This window comes from Ruditapes philippinarum, unplaced genomic scaffold (genome assembly GCF_026571515.1).
Source record: "Ruditapes philippinarum isolate M1 unplaced genomic scaffold, ASM2657151v2 ctg2379_1_1_1_1, whole genome shotgun sequence".
Taxonomy (NCBI): Eukaryota; Metazoa; Mollusca; class Bivalvia; order Venerida; family Veneridae; genus Ruditapes; species Ruditapes philippinarum.
This window is the reverse complement of record NW_026854464.1, coordinates 22,063-46,361: the sequence shown is the minus strand read 5'-3', so window position 1 is coordinate 46,361 and position 24,299 is coordinate 22,063. Positions and strand designations below refer to the sequence as shown.

The following is a 24,299-nucleotide window of genomic DNA, read 5'->3' as shown; positions in this document are numbered from 1 at the left end:
TGCAATTCATAAAACGTAAGTCATGTGTGTATAGATAGTATTGTAATACGTATTGGGCCTTACAACTTGCAGTAAGATATTGTGGTGCAGTGGTAGCGCGCTGGTCTACCAACTATTCTGGTGAGGGTTCAAATCCCAGCATTTCCATTTTTTTTAAATAATATAGTTTTTCAATGCACAGGTATTCAATTGAGCTTTTGTGCTACATGTGACATAATGGCTTGCAACGAAAATCATCTTATTTATTGCGAGCGCGCAAGTCCTGTGCTGTTAGGATGAGGTGTATGTTATGGCGCTGTTAGAAGGACGTCATTACACTTTTTGCACCTATTTCGTTGGTCATCGCAAATAGTGTTATAATGTGCGTTGTCTATTACGAGGACAGTGTGTGCTAGCAGATTAAGGATTAGCTTTTGATTAAGCCACTTGGTGAAAAGCTTGCCATTTCTCCGTGGTAATCACCTACAGAGGTACACTCTGGGCACTGGAGACGAACACGCTAGCGCCGGCGCGACTGAGTGTGCCAAAGAGGTTTGAATAATTGAACTGAATTGAATTGTAACCTATTTTTATAGCATTTTCGTGAATAAAAAACAAAGATATATATACATGTACATGTATAAGAAAATAATAAATTAGAAAGTATAAAATAAATAATATAATACTAAAGGCCTAATAAAAGTATTACCCCCTTGTGGAATTTGAGCTTACGACCATCCGCATGCTAAACAAACACCATACCCACTACACTATCAGGCCATCTAAAATCCAATTATCTTTTTTCCTTGTGATTCGTTTTCGTGTATGGCTAGTTTTCTGCCACCCTATGTACTTTGAAATTTAAGATTTCCCATTCTCGATCATATTTGAATCGACAGTAACTTTTCAATGTTATTTTTAAGTAATTTAAGTTATTTTTTAATTTATGATTATTTTAACTACACTTTATGGTTTATAACAACAAATAAACATGCTAGTGTGAAAAGTTTCATATTACAGAAAAACATGAAATTTAAATCAGTTCATTTTGGTGGAGACATAATATGATATTGTAAAATTGGCTAGTCTTTCAGTCGAAATATTGAGACTTTTGTTTGTTGCAACGACATGTAAACATTAGACAGATAACGTTTAAATCTGAACAAGATATAATGGCTTACATGACCTTTTATTTAGTTTAATTAGTTTAAAAACCTGATTTGTTATATCAAAATTTCTAAGTCTGTGAAGCTATATTACAGTGTCGCTGAATATTGACTTGGAGATTTAAATACATGTTTATATGTAATTTCTCAAATAGAGACAATAGAAACGTTACAAAAAATGGCGGAAAGTGGAAGAAATATAGGAAAGTATCATGAAGGTCCTAATTGTGTGAATGAAAATTTGTGTCAACCATGTTTAAATAAGGATAAACAAACTATAGCTGACAAGTTTTGTTCAACTTGTAAGGAATTCCAATGTTATGATTGTTCAAATATACACAACTTGCTCGCATTCTTGAAAACTCATAAATTGGTGAGCTTAAAAGAAGGTAACTTTACTAGCACTTTCTTTGAAATGAAGACCTTAGATGAGTGTGATCAACATGAAAAACTTTTTGAATTCTTCTGTGAAGATGAAAAGAAGCTGTGCTGCAGTACTTGTGCTATTGTTAATCATCGGAAATGTAATAGCGTTGTAGAAATTGAGAAAATTGCAGGGAAAATGACGTCATCAGGTTCTGGCTTAGGGGAGAAATTGTCGGAAGCTAGAGATGATGCTGAGGGTATTGCAAGACACATTTGCTCTTCAAAAGACAAACTTGTTCAAGATATAAAAGAAATACTAATAGAAGTTAGACGAATGCGAGACGAAGTAATGCGAATGTTTGATGATTTAGAAGATTCCGTCGTCAAGAGCGCTGAAACACTTTAGAAAGAAACATTAGAATATCTGACAAAGAAGCAAACACAAAACGAGAAACATTTGGCCGATGTAACATCGTGCTTAGAGACGATTGAAAATATTTTCAAAAATGGAACTCCCTTGCAGAAATATATAGCAGAACAAAAAATGGAAAGTAAAGTCAATGCTCTCTGCGGAAACATCAAGGATGAATGTCAGAACTTAAATAAGGTGAACATTTCTTTTCATTTTGACGAAACATTAAAACTGCCACCATCAACAGTTACTGAATATGTTCCAGGACAGTTACTTGTAAAGTTTTGTCGCCAGGAAGATAGTAATTCCGTTGACAAGGCGATGACTTTAAAACCAGTTTCTTCCAGTGTTTTGAAGAACACGGGAGATGAATCAGGTGATATCAATTATCCTTTTTTACAGGCATAGATTTTTTCCCTGATGGTAGACTGGTGGCTGTGGATCACAAAAATAAAAAATGTTTAGTGTATAATGAGAAGCTTGAGAAAGTAGGATCACATCAGCTATCTAACACCCCATTTTCTGTTGTTGTAGTATCTGAGGAGGAAGTAGCGATAACATTTGGTGATCGATACAAAATAGAATTTCTACATGTTAGTAAATGTAATGAAATAACTTCAAATAGGACATGTGGAGTGAAAACAGAATATTACTCTATATGTTTGAAAGATGATATACAATTTGTAGTATGGACTTATCATGATCCTAGACCTGTTCGTATTGTATCATTGAAAGAAGAGGAGCCTGATTATAGTCTTGAATTTCCATACAAGACATATTCTAGAAACTCAAGCGATTGTATTTACATAAAGAGCAATGACAAAGTGATTATTACAGATCGATTCGAGCATACAGTCTACATATATAATATCAACACAAACGCGAGAGTCGCAGTGAAGGATGACCGCATACAGCAACCGCGTTGTGCAGCAGTTGGTCCCTCTGATACTATCTTGGTATGTAGTATGAAAACAAACACTATTGTACAGATATCTCAAACAGGTCAGATCTTATCATCGTACAGAATAGATATTATAAATCCATTTAGAGTATGTGTCTCATGTGATAAACTAGTTCTTGTTGTTACAAATAACTTTCGTCGAAATATGAGAATGCAGAAATTCAAAATATCAATATAACAGCACAATCTTCTAAAGCACATTGAAGATTCACACACACGCACACAAGCACGCAGTCCCACACATATCTATTAAAGAATGAAGCAAGAACATAACAGCTATATGTATGGATGGATCCTGGAATTATACTTATGTTATAGCTTATAATAAAAAGACATTCTTATAAAAGAATTTTTGGGAAGAAGTGTGCTTATTAAAATGCCGTCACTGTATGCAATGGCAGACAGATTTAACATCACTAACATCGGGAGTTGGCAATTCAATATGTATGATTTCAATTATTTCAGTTGATATATTTATTAAATCTTAGACACACGTGCGTTGAATTTGAATATCATCATTGTACACCACAATCAAAGTACCATTTTATTTTATTATGAATAATGTTTCCGTTGGTTAACCCTTTTTCTAAAATTTTATATTCATGTAAAGTAGTTATGTTCTGAACTATAGTTATCATATGTTTTTGATCATCATAATAAATGTTGACTGTATTTATTATTATACATTAGTTTGTAAATATCAATTTGCAGAAGTTTCTTTTAGTTCAAATAATAGTGATATAATGTCGCTACGTTATTTTAATATCTTAAACCCTTATATCCTGTCTGACCATAAAGTGATTAACCTTTTCCATCAGTATACAGCCGATACAGCATGTACATTCGAGCTGTCTGACCAGTCTGTTTACCGTTGGTAAATAAAAAAAAGCATTAAACCTATTTTTTTATTCTAATACTGAAATATTTTACACTTAAATGGACAGTACCAAACTTAAAAAGACAAACCCATTTCATGAATTAAGCAGGTTCAGGATTAATAATAAGAAAGTTGATAAGATAAAGTTTACATCTGTTTCATGGCTTCAGTTGACTTTTCTATTATAATATAATAGATATGTATATAATTATTGTTAACCATTACATCATTATATGAAAGTTATGTTAGAAAATGTATGTATTTTATTGTGTCTTATTATATGTCTAATATCATGCTCTTCAAGATGAATAAATATAACTATTCGGAGTTATAGTATTGTGTTTTATATCTTGATTTCATTGCTTTGTGTAAATATCATACATATTCCTCCCATTTAAAGTTTAAAAATTTTAAACGAAATACGGCTTATATACTTATAAAGTGACATTATGTTCAGTTTATCTGTATTAGTAGAGTTTCATTCTATACAAAGAATGGGGCAGTCTTTTCCGAGGGACCACTCTTTTTCCAGATTTTTATACTCAAGGCATATATACTTTATCCTAAACATTTTCACTATTGTAACGGTAAATATTTTGAAAGTCATAGTCAAATCTAACAATTATTACAGTTAATAATTAATTTAAAGATCAGCTGATTATCAAGTTGCACGAGCGATACAACAAAAAAACCCTAAAGAACGATCAAAACGGCAAAATTGAAAAATATTACATAATCACTTTAATTTAGCCTGTTCATGGACGGTGCTGGTAAGTTACCGCCAACGCCTCCATGACACCTACTTGTTCATAATTCAACATTTAAACATGACAATGCGAAATTTGTAATTTCGTGAAATCCTCATATGTATTCATAAGGCGGTGATCACAGAACGTTCAATAGGACGATTTCAAGCGATTCTATAAAAAACAGCGTATGGTGCCCGAATAAAAGAATGCCTTGCCCTATACCACACATAATACGTCAATAGAAATAGTTAGAACGACTTTATGCTCCACATGGTGTGTATTTATAAAATGACCTACTTTATACCCATTAATAAATTAATATATATCCGAGCTTTGAAACCGAAAGTTTTACATTGCCACAATATGGACCGAATTAAGGTATGCTTTAAGTAATACAGGTTGTGCACTTTAATTTGTTCAATTTATTACACTCCGGCCTCGAGGGGAAAAATTGGCATGTGTGTTTGACGTCATAAGGCCAACACAAAATGATCTTGAGGTTCTGGTAAAATGCTGAAAAATAGTAGGTTAGGGAGGTCGGAAAAACATTTTTTTAATTAGTATTTTATTAAAATTTAACTGTATGTCAGATATTTACACTATAGGATACTCCATTTTTTGCAATAAAATGTTCTTGGTTAGGTGCGGAAGTACAGGGCCGGTCAGGTTACTGGAACTACAATATCATTTTGTTTTGACCTAATCTCGTGTAAATGAGTCTCGCGAGAATTGTCATTTATTTTTTTAAAATATGGACAAATATCAGATATAAAAATATATGTTAATCTAGATTTTCCTGCTTCAATTTTTATCAGTAAATAGGAAATGCATTAAGGTTATTAAATAATGAAACATTATCAGCTATCTGTTATAAAACAATGCATTTATGTATTATGTTACCGTTTGACTTCGCCATATTCCCTTATATTAAACTTCAATTGAAGGGCGCGCAATTTGACACAGACTGCAGTAAATGGTATTATAAAGTTAACAACAAGTGAGTGGTATGAAGAAATTATCTTCAATCAGTGGGTTGCACGTCACCAAAGATGTGTTCTGCATTCGGAAGCATATTTTGAAAAGCTATGAATGTTCCATTCATCAAAGCGACGCTAACTGCGCAAACGACGTCACTGACGGCGCGACATATTGTTGTGCGGGGGCGATAGTGCAAACATGACGTTTTTATAAATTCTGTAACTTTAAAACTGTTTTATATGGATTACTTTGATATTTTCAGATTGTATTCAGAAATAAATGGACTTTGTTATTATGTATTGTATATAACTGTTGAATGTATCAAATAAAAAATATGAACAGAGTCTCATATAAAACAACCCTCGTATTTAATGCTCATTATCTAAGATGGTCTGAAGCCATGACGCTTTTCCTTAAAATTCCATATATAGTAAGTTCAGTACTAAACTTAAACTGTTTCAATATCCTCTATTTATCGTATAAATGTCTGTCCCTTTGATGATGTAGTGAACTGTTACTGCATATTTTTGCACTTTGAATGCAATTTATTGAAGACAAATTTCCAAGCAAGTGCAGTTAAATAGGACAACTTCTTTAGGTTACTGAGAAATTAGAAGTTATGATGATCTCTTTCCGAAATGAGTTGCAAATTTCTTCTGCGAGTATTTATAAATAATAATAACGATATTAAAAGTACTTACTTTTATATTGTATGTACTTAATAATTCTCGCGGAAATTATTACGAATAAACGCCGGAATGAGAAAAACAAACCTTAATGTCACTTTTTTAAATTGACATATTGAATTCTTATAGAAGGACAATTATTCAACTTTTGAAATAAATAAAAAAAACTTGTCAAAAACGCATATTTATCTTTAACATTTCAATAATTTACTTTTTCATTGATAACATAAGTTACAACGTGAACGTCTTTTGACGTAATTTGTTAAATGACGTCAAAGGTAGTGTTCTAGCTCATGCCGGCGTTCAATTATGTCATGACCTATATAAAATTGACAAACCTAGATCAACAAAATATTTTCCGATCACTTCTCTGTTCATCATTCTTGCCCGTGTAGAGGATAATCTCTCCGGCTTCCTGATAACTAGATCTGGATGGCGACGCCGGACCCCGTCCCACCAACCTTTTCCAGCTTTGAAGTTGGGGAAGCCTCCACCTATCTTCATCCGCTTGGTCAGAACAAGAGTTCTGTTTAGGACTTGTTGCCTGGTAAGCCCAATGCCTCGACGGGCTGCCATTTTTTACCGCATCAACAATCTTGTCTTCAATGGCTTTAGGTATATGGGGAGGGCGGCCGTTAGGGACATGTAATTCGTGTTTTCCGCTAATTCTATCTCCTATGGTTGACTTTGGTACATTGAAATGCTTAGCAGCCTGTCTAATAGACATACCCTCTTTTTCACGGCATTAACAGCATCATCTAATGATGTTTTATTATAAAGTTGGGTTTTACCCCTCTTCGTATAAACCCACTTTCTTGGCATACTGAAAAAGGGTTTATTATTTTATTATAATATTCAATATTGTTACACCGGATAAAACGGCAAAGAGAAAACATTCGTGTTTGTGCGTGCTTGTTAATTTTTCTTAGGGGTTTTTGAGGTTTACAGTGTACGATATCTGTGTATCTTTTCTTGGTGAAATATCCATGTACGAGGTTGGTATTCATATTTCATGTTTTTAATCATACTTAGTCCAGATAATACTCTGTGGAATCAAAAGTTAACAATTATATTATGAAACGCATTCATTTCTTGAGTATTACATCAATGACACTTTTAGATGTGCTTTGACCCTATATGAGACTAGTCTGGGCACGGTTACGACAGTTGCTGGCAGGTGTTAGACGTATATAATCATTGTAAAAAAGGAAGTGTCACGTTTGTCACTCTGTCCAAGGAATTCAATAACTTATTTTATTACACACTCGTGCCAATTTTGCGACTCCGTAAAAATGGTATTGCACGGCCGTGCATATTTTAACGAGACTTCATTAGCGTTTTACAAACATTGTGAAGACGCGCTGAATGTAAGCGTTATACTATAGACACGTCATTTTTGAATTGAAAAATGACTCTTTTTCACTTTTAAACGGTCTTTATATTGGGTATGAGATAAAAAGAATATTAAATTAGTGTGAGTTCATTACTGAATTTAGTGCACTCGTTGAATAAAATAAAATTATGCTCGCCAGAGGCTTGCATAACATAATTTTATTCAACTCGTGCAATAAATTCAGTATTGAACTTACACTCATTCAATATATTATGGACAGAATGTTCACCCTCCGTGCCATTTTTACCGGTTTTTCTACAATGTGAAATAAATTTTATAAAAATAGATTAGGGAAAAATCATTAACATCTACAAATAAATAGGTTTTAGCTTTCTTATGCATGTCTTTTATATTCTGTTGCAAATCAATAATGCATATTAATTGAATTGAAAAAAACAACAACAATAAAATTATTGATCTAATTTGTGTTTCACGTGACATGGTTAAATCACATGTCCGTAGTTTTCAGGCATGCAAAAGAGACGGGAAAGTTCGGACACTTTTTATTTTTTATATTTTGAGGGTAAAATCACTTTCATTATCGTAATTCTGACTTTTATTTTAAAATTAGAACGATATTTTTCAAAGTAAATACATTTATACAAAGCTCCAATGCATGTATACCTTGGAATTTTAATGATGCAAACTGCAGGTTTAAAATTCGCGCTTAAGCAACTTTGTGTGACGTAAGCAAAGGAAGTGGTGGTCTCTTCAATACGCATGCGTTGTTTTGTCTCCATGTGATTGGTCATTAGTAAAACGTGTGCGCGTAATCAAAACAACCAAATGTACTTGAAAAACACGGAAGTTATTCGCGCGTGATACGATGACGTGTGGAAAAAACACCTGTCTTTTTAAAGACATGTCCGTACTATACTGACTGTCCGTACTTCACCGGACAGACCCTACTGAAAATATACTATCTTTTTCGTACCCGTCATATGCAGTAAATACCGAACATGAACAGCAACGCGTATTTGACTTTGGCTATACACCGTGAACATGTAAAAATTGAATAACTTGTACAACCCATAATATCATAATGGAACGACCGAAAAATGTAAACACTATCGTGTTCGACATATAATTTAAATATAGATTTCATGGAAATTTAACTTCCGCGTTCCAAGTTGATCTATTGTTTGTAGCAACGTAATGTAAACATTCGACAGATAACGTTTGGATCGGAACAATATATTATACATATATTATGGCTGACATAAACATTATATTTAGTTAATCAGTTTAAAACCCTGACTTGTTTCATTAAAATATCTAAGTTTGTGAAATCGCTTAATATTAACTTCGTGATTTAAATATATATACACGTATATAAAAAGGGACGACATAACCATTACACAAAATGGCGGATAGTGGATGTAAAATAGGAGAGGATGATGAAGTTCCTGGTCGTGTGAAGGAAAACTTGTGTCAACCATGTTTAAGTAAGGATAAGGAAACTGTAGCTGACAAATTTTGTTCAACTTGTAATGAATTCCAATGTAATGATTGTTCAAATGTACACAACATGCTCGCCATCTTGAAAAATCATAAATTGGTGAGCGTGAATGAAGCTAATGTTGCAAGTATTTCGTTTAAAATGAAGGCCTTAGATCTATGTGATCAACATCAACATTCTTTTGAATTCTTCTGTGAAGACGAAAAGAAGCTATGCTGCAGTAAATGTGCTATTGTTAATCATCGAAAATGTCACAGCGTTGTAGAAATTGAGAAGATTGCTGGGAATATTATCTCACCAATTTCTACATTAGGGGAGAAATTGAAGGAAGCTAAAGAAGCTGCTGAGAGTGTTGCGAGACATATTCGCTCTTCAAAAGATCAACTTGCTGAAGATATAAAAGAAATACATGTAAAGATAAGACGAATGCGAGACGAAGTAATGGAAATGTTTGCCGATCTAGAAGATTCCGTTAACAAAAGAGCTGAAACTCTGAAGAAAGAAACCTTAGAAAATCTGACAAAGAAGCAAACACAAAACAAGAAAGATTTGGCTGATGTAACATCGTGCTTAGAAACAATTGAAAGTATTTTCAAAAATGGAACTCCAGTACAGAAATATATAGCAGAACAGAAAATGGGGAGTAACGTCAAGGAGGAATGTCAGAGTTTAGAGACGGTGAACATTTCTTTTCAATTTGACGAAACAATAAAACTGCCGCCATTACCAGTTACTGAATATGTTCCAGGACAATTAAAATTGAATTTTCATCACCAGGGAGATGTTAATTTTGCTAACATGATGATGAAGTTAACACCAGTTTCTTCTATTGATTTGAAGAAGACGGGAGATGATATCGATGAACCGTTCTATACAGGCATAGATTTTCTACATGATGGTAGACTGGTGGCTGTGGATAGCAAAAACGAGAAATGTTTAGTGTACAATGAGAAGCTTGTGAAAGTAGGATCATATAGACTATCTTACAAACCATTATCTGTTGTTGTAGTATCTGAGGAGGAAGTAGCGATTACACGTGGTGATGGATACAATATAGAATTTCTACATGTTAGTAAATGTAATGAAGTAACTTCAAGAAGGTCATTAAAAGTGAAAACAAAATATTACTCAATATGTTTGAAAGATGATAGACAGTTTGTAGTAGGGACTTATGATGAACCAAGACCTGTTCGTATTGTATCATTGACTGGAGAGGAGCATGATTTCAAAGTTAACTTCCCAAACAAGACATATTCTATAGACACTAGCGATTGCACTTACATAAAGAGCAGTGACAAAGTGGTGATTACAGACAGAGACGAGCATACTGTCTACATATATGATATCAAGAAAGGCACGAGAGTCGTTGTGAAGGATGACAAGATACAGGAACCATGTGGTGCAGCAGTTGGTCCTTCTGATACTATCCTGTTGTGTTGTCGTAAAACAAACACCATTGTACAGATATCCCAAAGTGGTCAGGTATTGTCATCATACAAGATAGATATGAAGATGCCGTATAAAGTATGTGTCTCACGTGATAAATCATTTCTTGTTGTTACAAATAACTATATTGGAAATGGGAAAATGCAGAAATTCAAAATATCAACATAACAGCACTATTCTCTGTTTCACATAAAAGATCCACACGCACAGCGCATGCGCACGCGTGCGCACATACACAAAGTTATTAAAGAATGAAACAAGAATTTATCGATGACATATGATGGATGGATCATTGAATTATACTGATGGTCTATTACCAATGTAGCTGCTCATAACGAAAAAGATATTATAACAATTATATAGAATACAACAATATTCTGTGAAAATGTGTGCTCATCAAAATGAAGTCAATGTATGCTATGACAGACAGATTAAGGAGTAAACAATTCAATATTTAATAATTTCAATTAATATTCAATTGATATACTTCTTTTATTTTAAGCAGACGAGCAATAAACTTGAAATTCATCAATTATTCGACAGACTTAACTTTTCGTGTACAGACTCAAACCGAGTCTGCTATTTTTGTGTAATACTATTGTGATTAGTGTTACCTTACCAAAGGATCACTTTTTCTCTAAATTTTTTATTTAGCACTGCTTATATGTAAAGTAGTTGCGTTCTGTACCATAGTTATCTTATGTTTTTAATCATCACATAATGTTGACTGTATAATCATACATTTGATTGTTAATATGAATTTGCTGATTTGTTTTTGTTAAACAATTTGTGATATAATGTAATTACGTTCTTTTTATACCTTTACCCCTCAAACTGCCTGACCTGAAAGTGATTAGCCTTTGCCACCCGTATACAGCCAAGCCAGCACATACATTCGAGCAGTCTGAACAACTTTTTTCTATTCTAATGTTGAAATCTTATACATTTCAAATGGAATCTCCCAAACTCTATTTCACGGCAAGCAGGCTTCAGTTGACTTTTCTATTATAAGATATATCATAAGAAAATATACATGTATATGTATAGAATTATAGTTAACCATTACATAAAAGTTATGTTATAAAAAGTATATATTAATTTTACTGTGTCCTTTATTATACCTAATACATGTATCATACTCTTCAGGACGAATAGATATAACTTATTGGAGTTATAGTATGTGAGTTTAATTATATTGCTTTATCTGAATATCATAATTATACATGTAAACTCCCTTTTAATAGTTTTTTTTAATACGGCTTATATATATACTAAGTTGACTTTTCTATTATAATACATATCATAATATAATAAAAAAGTAGAGATGTATAGAATTATTGTTAACGATTACATGAAAGTTATGTAAGAAAATGTATATAATTAATTGTGTCTTATCAATGTACCTACTATCATGCTCATCAGGATGAATAAATATAACTAACCGGAGTTACAGTATTTGAGTTTTATATTCTAATTGCATTGCCTTATCTAAATGTCATACATAACAGTGCAAGAATTAATGATCTCGAATACAACACGAATTTATGATTTCAACTAGCTGAAATTAACTTAACGCTTTTACGTTTTGAGTTTCACAATATCAACTTTACAAATTCGTGATTTCAACTTCACGAATTCTTGATAAAAAATTCATAATTTTGTAATTATAGTGAATTCATGAAAGTTAAAGCAGCACGCCTCCATATTCATGCTAATTTTCATTAAAATTTGGAAAATGTATTTGAATGTGTAATATTGTGAAGGGACCAAAAGGAAGCAATTTACACATTATCAATGGCACTTACAAACCACATTAATTACCAAAAAAGTGGTCAAAATATGCATAAATAACCTTTACTGCGTTAGTAACGGAGTAGAAATATAGTTATAAATACTGAAAAATGAGTCATTAATCACATATTATATTTAAAATATTACTTGAATCTTGAAACAATTTACTTTCCTTTCATCTTAGTTCATTTTTCTCAAGTTTGACTTCATTGAAATATTTTGACTCATCTGGAGGCATGTAGCTTTAAAATCTTAAATTGAGTGGCTATACAAATATCAGACATAATATAAAATGCCAGACATTTCATAGAATATAAATGACAAACAATTTAATGACATACAATTAACAGACATTTTATGGTATATAAATGGGTGATATTTGGCTAAAAGTTATATTCATGTCATGTTATATAACATGTGAGCAAGGCCCAGGGTAAATCGTAAAATAAATGTTTCTCAATAGTTCGTTGGGCCAAGTTCCAATCCGGTATATTTATTCAATGTACAATCGTTTATGTCTCTTTATATACGCCCCAATAATGCCTATGGAAAAATGCTATGTCTAGACGCAATACATATACAATATGCTCCTTATCATATAGGCCTCATAACCTCGAGCTCTGATCACCTTCTAGTACCGCCCATAGTTTTCTCGTTTAAGGCACAAACAAATTTTACTTCGGTGGTTACGTCGCTTTTCATGGAATGGCACTAAAGTGCCACATTGAAGATTATATGATCATATCCGTATAATGTTTCTCCATGGCGGATATAGGCTCTGGCTTCAGAGCTGCACCCACCCCCTGCTCAGCCAAAAGATACAAAGATACGTTCATGAGCTGGAGTTTCATGGAATATTAGTCATAGTGTACACCCTTATCAAATCATTTAATGCTGTCGCACACGCTGTGTGTGTGACTTTGAGTCTATTTATACTCGCCACCGGTTGCCTGTATGGTCAAGTCCTCCAGAAATGTATTAGTCTTTTTACATTTTAGATTTACATATGTATCTCTTCTTGTATCTTGAGGACACAGTTAAAGCTGCACGCCTCCAGATGAGCCAAAATATTTCAAGAAATTCAATTTTTAGAAACATGTATTCAAATCTTAGGAAAAATAAAAAGATTAAATATCTAATTTATTATTTACATGTTATGTGGGATTAATGACTGATATTGCGGTAGAAATCACTTTAATTCTACTGCGTTACTAACGCAGTAAGAGGTTTTTATGTATATTTTGACCTCTCTGGTAATTTACGTAGATTGTAAGTGCCTTTTGCAAGGTGTAAATTACTTTCTTTGTTCACTTCACGTTATGTTACTTTTAAACACATTTTCATTTTTTCATGAAAATTTGCATGAATCTGGAGGTTCTTTAACGTGCCAAGTGAAAGTGCCAAGTGTTTAAGCAATCATATTTAAAATCTCATCCGAAAGACTGATTAGTAATTTTAGCTGGCCAGCCCGGGAATCGAACTCCCAATAACGTGATTACAAGTCTTGTACTCGTTATGTGGGCTGGTCACCTGCATTGGCATTAATATTTCATATTTCAGACTGCCTTGAATAAATTTAAATTGTAATTACCTCTTAAATATCTAAAAAATTTAATAGATTCATTGATGGAATAAAATGCTTATTTAATATAAGTGTTTTATTTTTTTTTATCTTTTGTAGAATAAAAAGCAGTATTTCAAATAACACATTTACTTTGGTAAATCGGCTAATAAGTTAATTATTTGTCAAGTAAATTGACTGTTTATAAAAAATATAATTTCAGACAATACAGTACTGCAGAACATTGGTGAGATCCAATTCACATACATGTGCATATATTCTTATTTCAATTTCACCAATGTAGAGAAATAAAACTCGAATAGTAGTATAGACAAATTAATTATAAGAAATAAATTGCCTTTCATGAGATAAGGACGTCTATTACATTTTTGTCACATGCACAAATTCCTGGCCAAATCTCCAAAAACACGCGCTTTTCCCCTGTCATATAGTTTATGTCGACAGGTCAGCCCCCAACCCCACCAGCTAACTCGGCCTGTTCTGTCTGCTCCTGTTTCTTAATTAGAAATTTCAGCATTTAAATTTTGAATACCGCTTTTAAAGTCGGTGGCAGGGGGCGTGATCAGTAGCTTGCACTTTCCAGTACTGTCCATCTGGGACAGAATGTAACAGGTCCGTCCCAGTTTCCATAAATGGGTTCACTCAAATCACGGATTTATACAATATAAATCCGTGATCAAACCAAGCGTTCTTCTTAGGTGCCCGTTAGTGTTGGAAATTATGCATAGTTGGGCACCCTATGTCTTCCCCACCAGTTAAAGCTTGAAAGTACTTATACAACCTATACTGTATTGATGATGTAAAAACAAACAAAATAATGAGAATAATGCACATGCACTATTATGATGTACATATTATTCAACTGTTAATTGTCATTCTGTCCTCAACCCGCGGGAAGTACGTTTAGACGCCGGTTCGGTGGTACAGATTCGACACATCCCTTGCTTATTTGGCATATAAGCATGGTAAACAATGCACCAATCACATAATCATATAAGTACTAAACGCATGAGCATATTGATAAGTACTTAAGGAATAAACATATTTTAAAGGCATGGACATATCAGTATTTAACGCATGCGCATATCAGTATCAAACGCATGTGTCTATCAGAATTTAACACATGTAGATAAAAATAATTGGACGCATGTATAAGTACATGTATAAGAGTTAAACACTTACGATCAAGAATTCATAAAGTTGAAATTAAGAGTACATAAAGTTGAATTTGTGAGGTTTAAATTCAAAGTTAAGAAAAATATGTACATTTTCGCGACATGACGTTGGAATTAGTGATTTTCATAAGGATTGCTGTTGTTCCTGTGATAAGCTTTACATTCATTTCTTAGTACTAGTTGGTTCCAGGAACAGATTCGAAAATGTCTTAATAAGCTTATAGCTTCAAATACAATATAACTAAAATAAATTCGTATTAACTAAACTAAAATATAAACTCGTCAGGTTGAATTCTTGGAATCTTAATCATGAAGTTGAGTCATGAATTCGTGTTGTTGAAATCGTAAATTCGTAAAGTAACGGAATTGATATCGTGAATTCTCAATGTTAGAAATTGAAGTTGAAAAATTTAAGTTACTAAACTTAATGAAAATGAAAAATGAAAAATCTTATTCTTCAAGTTGAAAAAATGAATTCTTGTAATTGAAATCATGAATTCGTGAACATGAACTTTAAATCGTGAATTTATGGAACTGATCGTGAATTAATAAAGATGAAATTCACAAAACAATTTAGCACTGCTTGAAATTTCCATTCGTATTCTGAACAGAAAAACAGATTTGATCGAATGATCGCTTTTAACTTATATGTACTTAACAGTAGTAATATATCAATATAATGTAGTTTTATAATTTTTACATTTATCTAATATTCTTTATTTCTTTTATCTGGAAGTTTTCTAGAGAAAGATGTATGATATTTAAATACAGTAATAGTTATTGAAACATAAATACTATAACACCGAATAGATATCTTTATTCATCTTGTTTAGACATTAGTTAATGCATTTGCATGTGACATTGTTATTTTATCATGTCAGTTGAATGAAACTCGTACTTAGCTAAACAGATTCCACAGATGATACGACTCATTTATTGGTACTGGCTTAATACGATCTTTAGATTTATAACTCATAAACTAACTATCAATGTATACTCTTAAAATAAAAAAGAAGAGGCATTATAAGCGTTTAAACATAGAGGTGGGACTGGTATTGTCCGATGTAAAGAACAAACGATATCCGTTTCTTTCGGTAAATTGAAACAAATATTAAAAAGATTACTTTCCTTCAATGCAGCCATTTTAAAATTTATTTCATAAATGTTTACTTCCAAATATAAACATTTTCTCTGGTATTAATTAATCTAATTGGCAAAGTAATATTGCAAGTGATTAATATACCTCTACGTTTTCCCCCATCTACTCATAGATGCCCAGTTTGTTGTTGTTGTTTTTTTCACAGAGAAAAGGATCTTTAAGAATTTTAAGATCACGTGACATGGGGTGTGGACACGAAATTTCGAGCAGTAAAATTTTGGAATAAAACTTGATTTAAAGCATAGTTAAATTTAAAAATAAGTGACAGGAATATTATTTGAGTGACATATAGGATTAATACTTGATGCCTCCGAAGATAAATAGTGATAAAGCGAACTCAGAGTCGAAGAAAAAGCGAGGAAAAAGGAAAGTTATTTCACCGATAAACTTAGATAACACAGACTTTACACATATAACGGGGGAAACCGGTTTGACCAGTGGTCAGGAAACGGACAGTACACAAAGTGTGAGTAAACAAAACAAACGACTTAATACTTCTTCGCCGGACTATTTCAAATTTGGCGCAAAGACTTATGAAATGGATAACAATATACCATCCAGTATGGCATACACCCCTCCCATTCCGAACCCTTTAAACATGACATTCATGCCACCACAGTCATACATGCCTTTCAATGATGCCGGTGTACAGGGTATCAGCCCGCCACCTTGGGCTGCTGATTTGATAAACGATATGAAACAAATTAAAAAGTCAATGTCTAAAATTGATAGTATTGAAAAAGCCGTAAATAGGGTATGTTTGAAAGTTGATACATTAGAAACTAAAGTCAAAGACATTGACATACGAGTTGAACAAACTGAAGCATCATGTACATTCATAAATCAGGAAACTGAGGAAAGTAAGAAGAAGTTAGAGTCGGCAAAGCAAGAAATTAAAAGGCTAGGTGAAAAATGTAAAAATTTCCAGGAAATGGTGAACAATCTTGAAGCAAAAAAACCAACAACTCGAATCAAAAGTTAATGATGTGGAATTTCATGGATTAAGAGAAAATCTTATGTTTTATGGATTAAAAGAAGAAGTTGACGAGGACTGTGAGCTAACGATTAAAAGGTTCATTAAAGACAATCTGAATATAACGGATGATATACAAATTGATTTCGTAAATAGAATTGGTTCAAAAGAAGGAAAGGGACCCAGGCCTATTTTGGTAAAATTTAATCGGCTAAAGGATAGGGAATTGATCCGAAAAACATCTTTTGAACGAAAAGAGCATTTAAAATCTTTGAAAACTGGTGTAGGAGTACAACTCACTAAATCCACTCTAGAAAAAAGGCAAGCGTTAAATCATATTATGCGGAGAGAAAAAGCAGCCGGAAATAAGATCAAGTGGATCGGTGATAGACTTTTTGTTCAACATAAAGACAGTGAGGAATTTAAGCAAATTACAAACTAGGGATGTCGAGAGGAGCTAAAGTGTATCTCATGGAATGTTAATGGCTTATTGAGAAAGATAACTGATGATGAATTTATTAAATACATAAATTCGTTTGACCTAATTTTGTTAAGCGAAACATGGATAAGTAAAACACATACATACAATATAGATATCGAAGGATATAGCAGTGTTCATATTTTTGGTAATAAAAGCATAGGAACTAAGAAAGGTCGATATAGTGGAGGACTCTCAATATATTTTCGTAATAAGTTAAAAAGTAAAATATCTGTTATTGAAAAGAACAATGATGGACTTATATGGCTTAAAATTTCTCATGATGTTTTTGAAATCAATGAAGATGTATTTTTATGTAATTTGTTTATTCCGCCGAAAGGCTCAAATGTATTAAATCATAAAGAAGTAGATTTTTTTGAAGAAATTGAAAAAGGTATACAAAAATATAGTAAATTAGGAAAAGTCTATGTAATAGGAGACTTCAATTCAAGAACGTCCGATTTAAATGATATTTTAGAGTATGATAGATACCTTGATATTGATAATGATGATGATTTAATGGTTGAAATTAGTAATATACCAATACGTATAAATCAAGATAATTGTATTGATAATAATGGAAAAAAATTAATTTCTATGTGTAAAAGTACAGGATATATCATACTTAATGGTCGAATACATGGAGATCAAGGTAAAGGTGACTTTACCTTCTGCTCAGCACGTGGACTTAGTGTAACTGATTATCTTTTATCACATTTTTTGAATTATAGTTTTATTTCTGATTTTGATATTCTAGAATGGAATGAATTTTCGGATCATGCACCTTTATGTTTTACCTTTAATAGAAAATGTCGTCTATTTAATGATCAGACATATAGCAGGGTTAAAGAAAATGTTACTGAAAACAAAATAATTTGGGATAATGACAAAGTAAAAGATTTTTTAGAACTTCTACTTGCAAATAAAACTGATATAGATTCCTGCGTTGGGGATAACTATACTGTTGAAACACAGACCGAGACACTTTCAAAATATTTGTATTCAAATGCTATGAAAATATTCGGAAAGGATGTCAAATTCGGACACATAAAAAGTCGAAATGGTTTGATGAATCATGCTTCTTGGCTAAAAAAGAATTTAAAATAGCTAGGAATTTATTTCTAAGAAATAAAACTGATGAAAATAGAATAAAATACACCAAAAGTAGAACTAAATACAATCTAATAAAAAAAAAGCAAAAACAAATTTTAAAATTAATGAAGCGAAACGTTTAGAAGAAATTGCAAAAACACAACCGCGTACATTCTGGAAGTCAATAAAAAAATGCTATAAAAGTAAAAACAGCTGTGAAGAAAAAATAGAAATAGATGAACTTTACGATCACTTTAATAATCTTTTTGGGGAAATACCTGAAACTAATGATCAAGAATCAGAATTTAGACAAGAAACCAATATTTATGAAAATTTAGATAAAGATATTACCGAGAATGAAATTCGGAACGCAGTATATGGACAAAAAAGTTTTAAGGCATGTGGTCCCGATTGTATATCCGCAGAAATTATTAAGTCGTCGTATGATATCATTTCCCATACTTACTTAATATATTTAAATAGATTATTCTTAAATTCTGATTACCCTGAAGCTTGGGGAGATGGATATATTATACCAATATTTAAAGGCGGGAGACGAAACTGACGCAAAAAACTATCGGGGTGTAACTTTAAATAATATAATAGCCAAAATATATTCTCAGATACTTTTAAATAGGTTAACTAAATGGACTATAACAATATGAGAAAATTGCTAATAATCTCAAATTCGGATTTCAAAAAAGGGAAAAGTACAGTCGATTGTGTTTTCATTTTGCATTCTGTTATTTCAAAATTATTAAATTCTGGTAAAAAAGTATATAGTGTATTCATTGATTATGAAAAATGTTTTGAATAAGAAAAATAGATCATTTCTCTGGCAAAAGTTATTAAGTGAAAACGTTAGCTCTAGAATGGTAAACGCAATAAAAATCTATGTATAGAACTGTTCGATTACGTATTAGGTTTAATAATAGACTCTCTGAGCCAATTCTCTCACACTTGGCGTTGAAACAGGGAGACCCCCGAGTTCTTCTTTGATGTTTATGATGTTTGTAAATGATATTGTTGACAATATAAATACTAATCTAGATGGATTATTCACATATGAAGATTTAATTTTTTTTTTAATTTTATACGCAGATGATAAGGTGTTATTTGCAACATCACCAGAATCCTTACAATCAATGATAAATGATATTAAAATATATTACTGTTTAAGCCCTATATGCTTGAACACGTTACAAGGGGAGTAATTCTTGATGGTTTAATTTTTTACGGTAGATGACGGTTGTACCGGAATTTAGCAGTCTACCTTTCCATTCGCCATCTTGTACAAGGGAAGGTCAAACTTTTTGGACAGGGTGGTATATTTTTGTAAAATAATCATGTTTAAGTTTAAATGTATCTTGAAATTTTTGGTCACCCGCCCTCCACACACCCGTGTTTATGCAAAATAATATGTTAAAATTAACAAATGTTTCTGTTTGCTGCTGGTTTTTTTGAATGTGTTTTTTTTCAGATTGTCAAGGCAAGTCATGGCTCACATATAGTTTGGTAGACCTTATGCTATGGTAATGCGACATTGTGTTCAGAACAGATTCTTTGGTGATGTAACAGCCAATGAGTTTTTTGGTGTATCGGCAATAGTGAAATGACTTTTTGTTATGATGAGAAAGTATAAAAAGGACAATTTTGTGTTATTTAGGACAGTTGTTTTTCTACCTAAGTGAATTGCGCATGTGGCGTTTTTTAGTTTTCGCCACCAGCCTTTTTTGTGCTGTATTAAGTAAAAAGGAACGAGTCAGCATCTGTTCCCAGGGCTTTCTTCGCTCTTTTGTATGTAAAATAATAATTAAGTTTTCATTGAGCGATGGCCGTATTCTCCCATTCATAAAATAAACAAGTATCAAATTTTGATATATTTTTGTGTCTTTTGTTTAGAGTTAGTTCTCCTTGTAATGTAATACATGGGGTCTAAAAATAAATACTTCAAAGACTAAGGTTATGATTTTTGAACAAGGCAGTAGACATACAAATTATGATTTTTATCTTTATAATACTCTACTAGAAAATGTTACTTCTTTTAAATATTTAGGCGTATATTTTTTCAAAAATGCAAATTGGAATAGAACCCAAAAATGTATTGCAGAACATGCATCTAAATCTTTACATAAACTATTTTCAATTTTTTGATAAGTACGATTTTTCTACTAGTGAAAAAAAGTAATTGTTTGATTCGCTAGTTGCTACTGTACTAAACTACTGTTCAGAAGTCCTGGGAATGAATGCAGGAACAGATATAGAACTTATTCATACAAAATTCTGTCGAAAACTTTTATATGGTTAATAAATCAACTAATACTACTGGTCTCTACGGAGAATTAGGGAGAGTTCTATGATTATTTTAGAAAAATAATTATGATAAGATATTGGATCCATTTACTGAAATCAGACAACTCTTTGCAAAAACAAATTTATATCATGCTTAAGAATGATGCCAATAATAATATAACATACAATAATTAAAATTGGGCATTTCATATAAAAACAATGTTAAAAAAATCTAGGACTTTCAAATATATGGATAAATCAAGATAATGGGGAAAATTTTAACATTTTTAGAAATTAAACAAAGGATATTAGATAATTATTATCAAGCTTGGGTAATGCAAACATAAAAAATTCACAACGTTTACTTCCTTTCTGTAGGTTTAAACAATCTTTTAACTTTGAAACATATTTAAATTCAATAAGTGAAAGGAAATTTCGGATTGCCCTTAAGTAGATTTAGATTATCTTTCGCATAATTTAGAAAATAGAAAGAGGTAGATATCTTAATATTTAGAACGAACTAATAGAATATGTAAATTTTTGCAACCAAGATAATATAATTGAAGATGAGTATCATTTGCTTCTTGTCTGCCCAATATAATCGAGAAATAAGGAAAAAATACTTCAAACCATATTTTTGTAGGTGGCCAACTCTTAATAAATTCGATAGACTGATGTCCACAGATAATGAAAGACAATTGTTAAACTTATCAAAATATAAATTTTTTTTCAAATAAATTAAGGAATAGTTTAGAAATTTGATAATTATTATATTGGTAGCGATTTAAATTTACCTATGTCAAACTAGTTTATTTATTGTGTAAGCTTCTCTATGCAGAAAATATTTGATTGCTAATGATTTCTCGTGTCATTTGTCACCTTATGTCAAATGTATATTATGGCTAAAAGCATTGTAATGCTTAATTGCTAAATAAATGTTGTTGTTGTTGTTGTTGTCTTTAAGAATTTAATTATTGAGCATACTTTATGCTCATTATCTTAGATGGTGTGAAGCTTTGCAGCTTTTCCTAAAATTTCATTTATACTGAAAATATACTACCTTTTTTTCGTACCCGGTCATATGCAGTAAATACCGAATTTGAACAGCAATGCTTATTTGACTTTTGCTATACACCGTGACATGTAAAAGTTGAATAACTCATTATGGTACGACCGGATAATGTAAACGTTATCGTGTTCGACTTTTAATTTAGATATAGACTTCATCCGAGTCCCAAGTTTAAAGTAAACAGATAACGACAGATAACGTTTGGATCAGAACAATATATTACGGCTAACATGATCATTTTTATTTAGTTAAATCAGTTTAAACCCCGGATTTGTTTCATTTAAATATCTTAGTTTGTTTGAAGTCGCTGAATATTGACCTGGAGATGTAAAATATATGTGCATGTATATATGTAATATCTAATAAGGGACAATATATATCGTTTACACAAAATGGCGGACAGTGGAAGTAAAATAGGAGAAGATGATGAAGTTCCGGTCGTGTGAAGGAAACATTTGTGTCAACCATGTTTAAGTAAGGATAAGCAAACTGTAGCGGACAAGTTTTTGTTCAACCTTGTAATGAATTCCAATGCAATGATTGTTCAAATGTACACAACGTGCTCGCCATCTTAAAAAGTCATAAATTGGTGAGCGTGAATGAAGCTGATGTTGCAAGTATTTCGGTTAAAATGAAGGCCTTAGATCTATGTGATCAACATCAACGTTCTTTAGAATTTTTCTGTGAAGATGAAAAGAAGCTTTGCTGCAGTACTTGTGCTATTGTTAATCACAGAAAATGTCATAGCGTTGTAGAAATTGAGAAGATCGCTGGGAATATTACCTCACCAATTTCTACCTTAGGGGAGAAATTAAAGGAAGCTAAAGAAGCTGCTGAGAGTGTTGCGAGACATATTCGTTCTTCAAAAGATCAACTTGCTCAAGATATAAAAGAAATGCATTTAAAGGTTAGACGAATGCGAGACGAAGTAATGAGAATGTTTGACGATATAGAAGATTTCGTCGCCAAGAGAGCTAAAACAATTCAGAGAGAAACATTACAAAATCTGACAAAGAAGCAAACACGAAACGAGAAACATGTTGCTGATGTAACATTGTGCTTGGAGACGATTGAAAGTATTTTCAAAAATGGAACATCAGCGCAGAAATATATAGCAGAACTAAAAATGGAGAATAACGTCAATGCTCTCTGTAGAAACATCAAGGAGGAATGTCAGAACTTAGAGACGGTAAACATTTCTTTTCATTTTGACGAAACATTTAAACTGCCGCCATTACCAATTACTGAATATGTTCCAGGACAATTACAATTAAAGTTAAATTTGCAGGAAGATGTTAATTCCGTTGACAAGGCAATGATTTTAAAGCCAGTTTCAATCATTGATTTGAAGAAGACTGGAGATGATATCGATGAACCGTTCAATAGAGGCATAGATTTTTTACCTGATGGTAGACTGGTGGCTGTGGATAACATTAACAAGAAATGTTTAGTGTACAATGATAAGCTTGAGAAAGTAGGATCATATCAGCTATCTAACAACCCATTATCTGTTGTTGTAGTATCTGAGGAGGAAATAGGGATAACAAGTGGAAACGATATATATTTTCTACATGTTAGTAAATGTAATGAAATTAGTTCAAGTAGGGCATGTAAAGTGAACACGAAATATGACTCTATATGTTTAAAAGATGATAGACATTTCGTAGTAGGGACTTATGATGAACCAAGACCTGTTCGTGTTGTATCATTGACAGGTGAGGAGTATGATTTTGGTGTCAACTTCCCAAACAAATCATATCCTATAGACTCATGCGATAGTACTTACATAAAGAGCAGTGACAAAGTTGTGATAACAGATAGATACGAGCATACTGTCTACATATATGATATCAAGACAGGCACGAGAGTCGCAGTGAAGGATGATCAAATACAGGAACCACGTGGTGCAGCAGTTGGACCTTCTGATACTATCCTGGTGTGTAGTTTAGAAACAAACACTATTGTACAGATATCCAAAACAGGTCAGATCCTATCATCGTACAAGATAGATATGGAGAATCCGTGTAAAGTATGTCTCTCACGTGATAAATCATTTCTTGTTGTTACAAATAGATGTCCTGGAAAGAGAAAATTGCATAAATTCAAAATATCATGTTAGTAACACAATCTACTGGTTCACAATGATGATTTACACACTTAATGCACAAAGTAATGAAACGAGAAATTATCGGTTACATATGATGGAAGGATCGTGG

The 24,299-nt window shown here is 32.3% G+C and overlaps 3 protein-coding genes across 3 annotated transcripts; all 3 read left to right on the top strand.

Moving 5' to 3' along the window:
* The first annotated feature begins 1,323 nt into the window (after nucleotides 1-1,323).
* On the top strand, nucleotides 1,324-1,917 carry LOC132740204 (probable RING finger protein 207 homolog). Its single transcript, XM_060728060.1, has one exon. The coding sequence runs from the start codon at nucleotides 1,324-1,326 to the stop codon at nucleotides 1,915-1,917; it is 594 nt and encodes a 197-aa protein (XP_060584043.1).
* A 6,739-nt stretch (nucleotides 1,918-8,656) lies between these two features.
* Nucleotides 8,657-10,640, top strand: LOC132740203 (uncharacterized). Its single transcript, XM_060728059.1, has one exon. It carries the CDS (start codon nucleotides 8,931-8,933, stop codon nucleotides 10,638-10,640), a length of 1,710 nt encoding a protein of 569 aa, XP_060584042.1. The 5' UTR covers nucleotides 8,657-8,930.
* Nucleotides 10,641-22,714: 12,074 nt separating this feature from the next.
* Nucleotides 22,715-24,202, top strand: LOC132740202 (uncharacterized). The gene has a single exon (XM_060728058.1). The coding sequence runs from the start codon at nucleotides 22,715-22,717 to the stop codon at nucleotides 24,200-24,202; it is 1,488 nt and encodes a 495-aa protein (XP_060584041.1).
* Nucleotides 24,203-24,299: the final 97 nt, after the last annotated feature.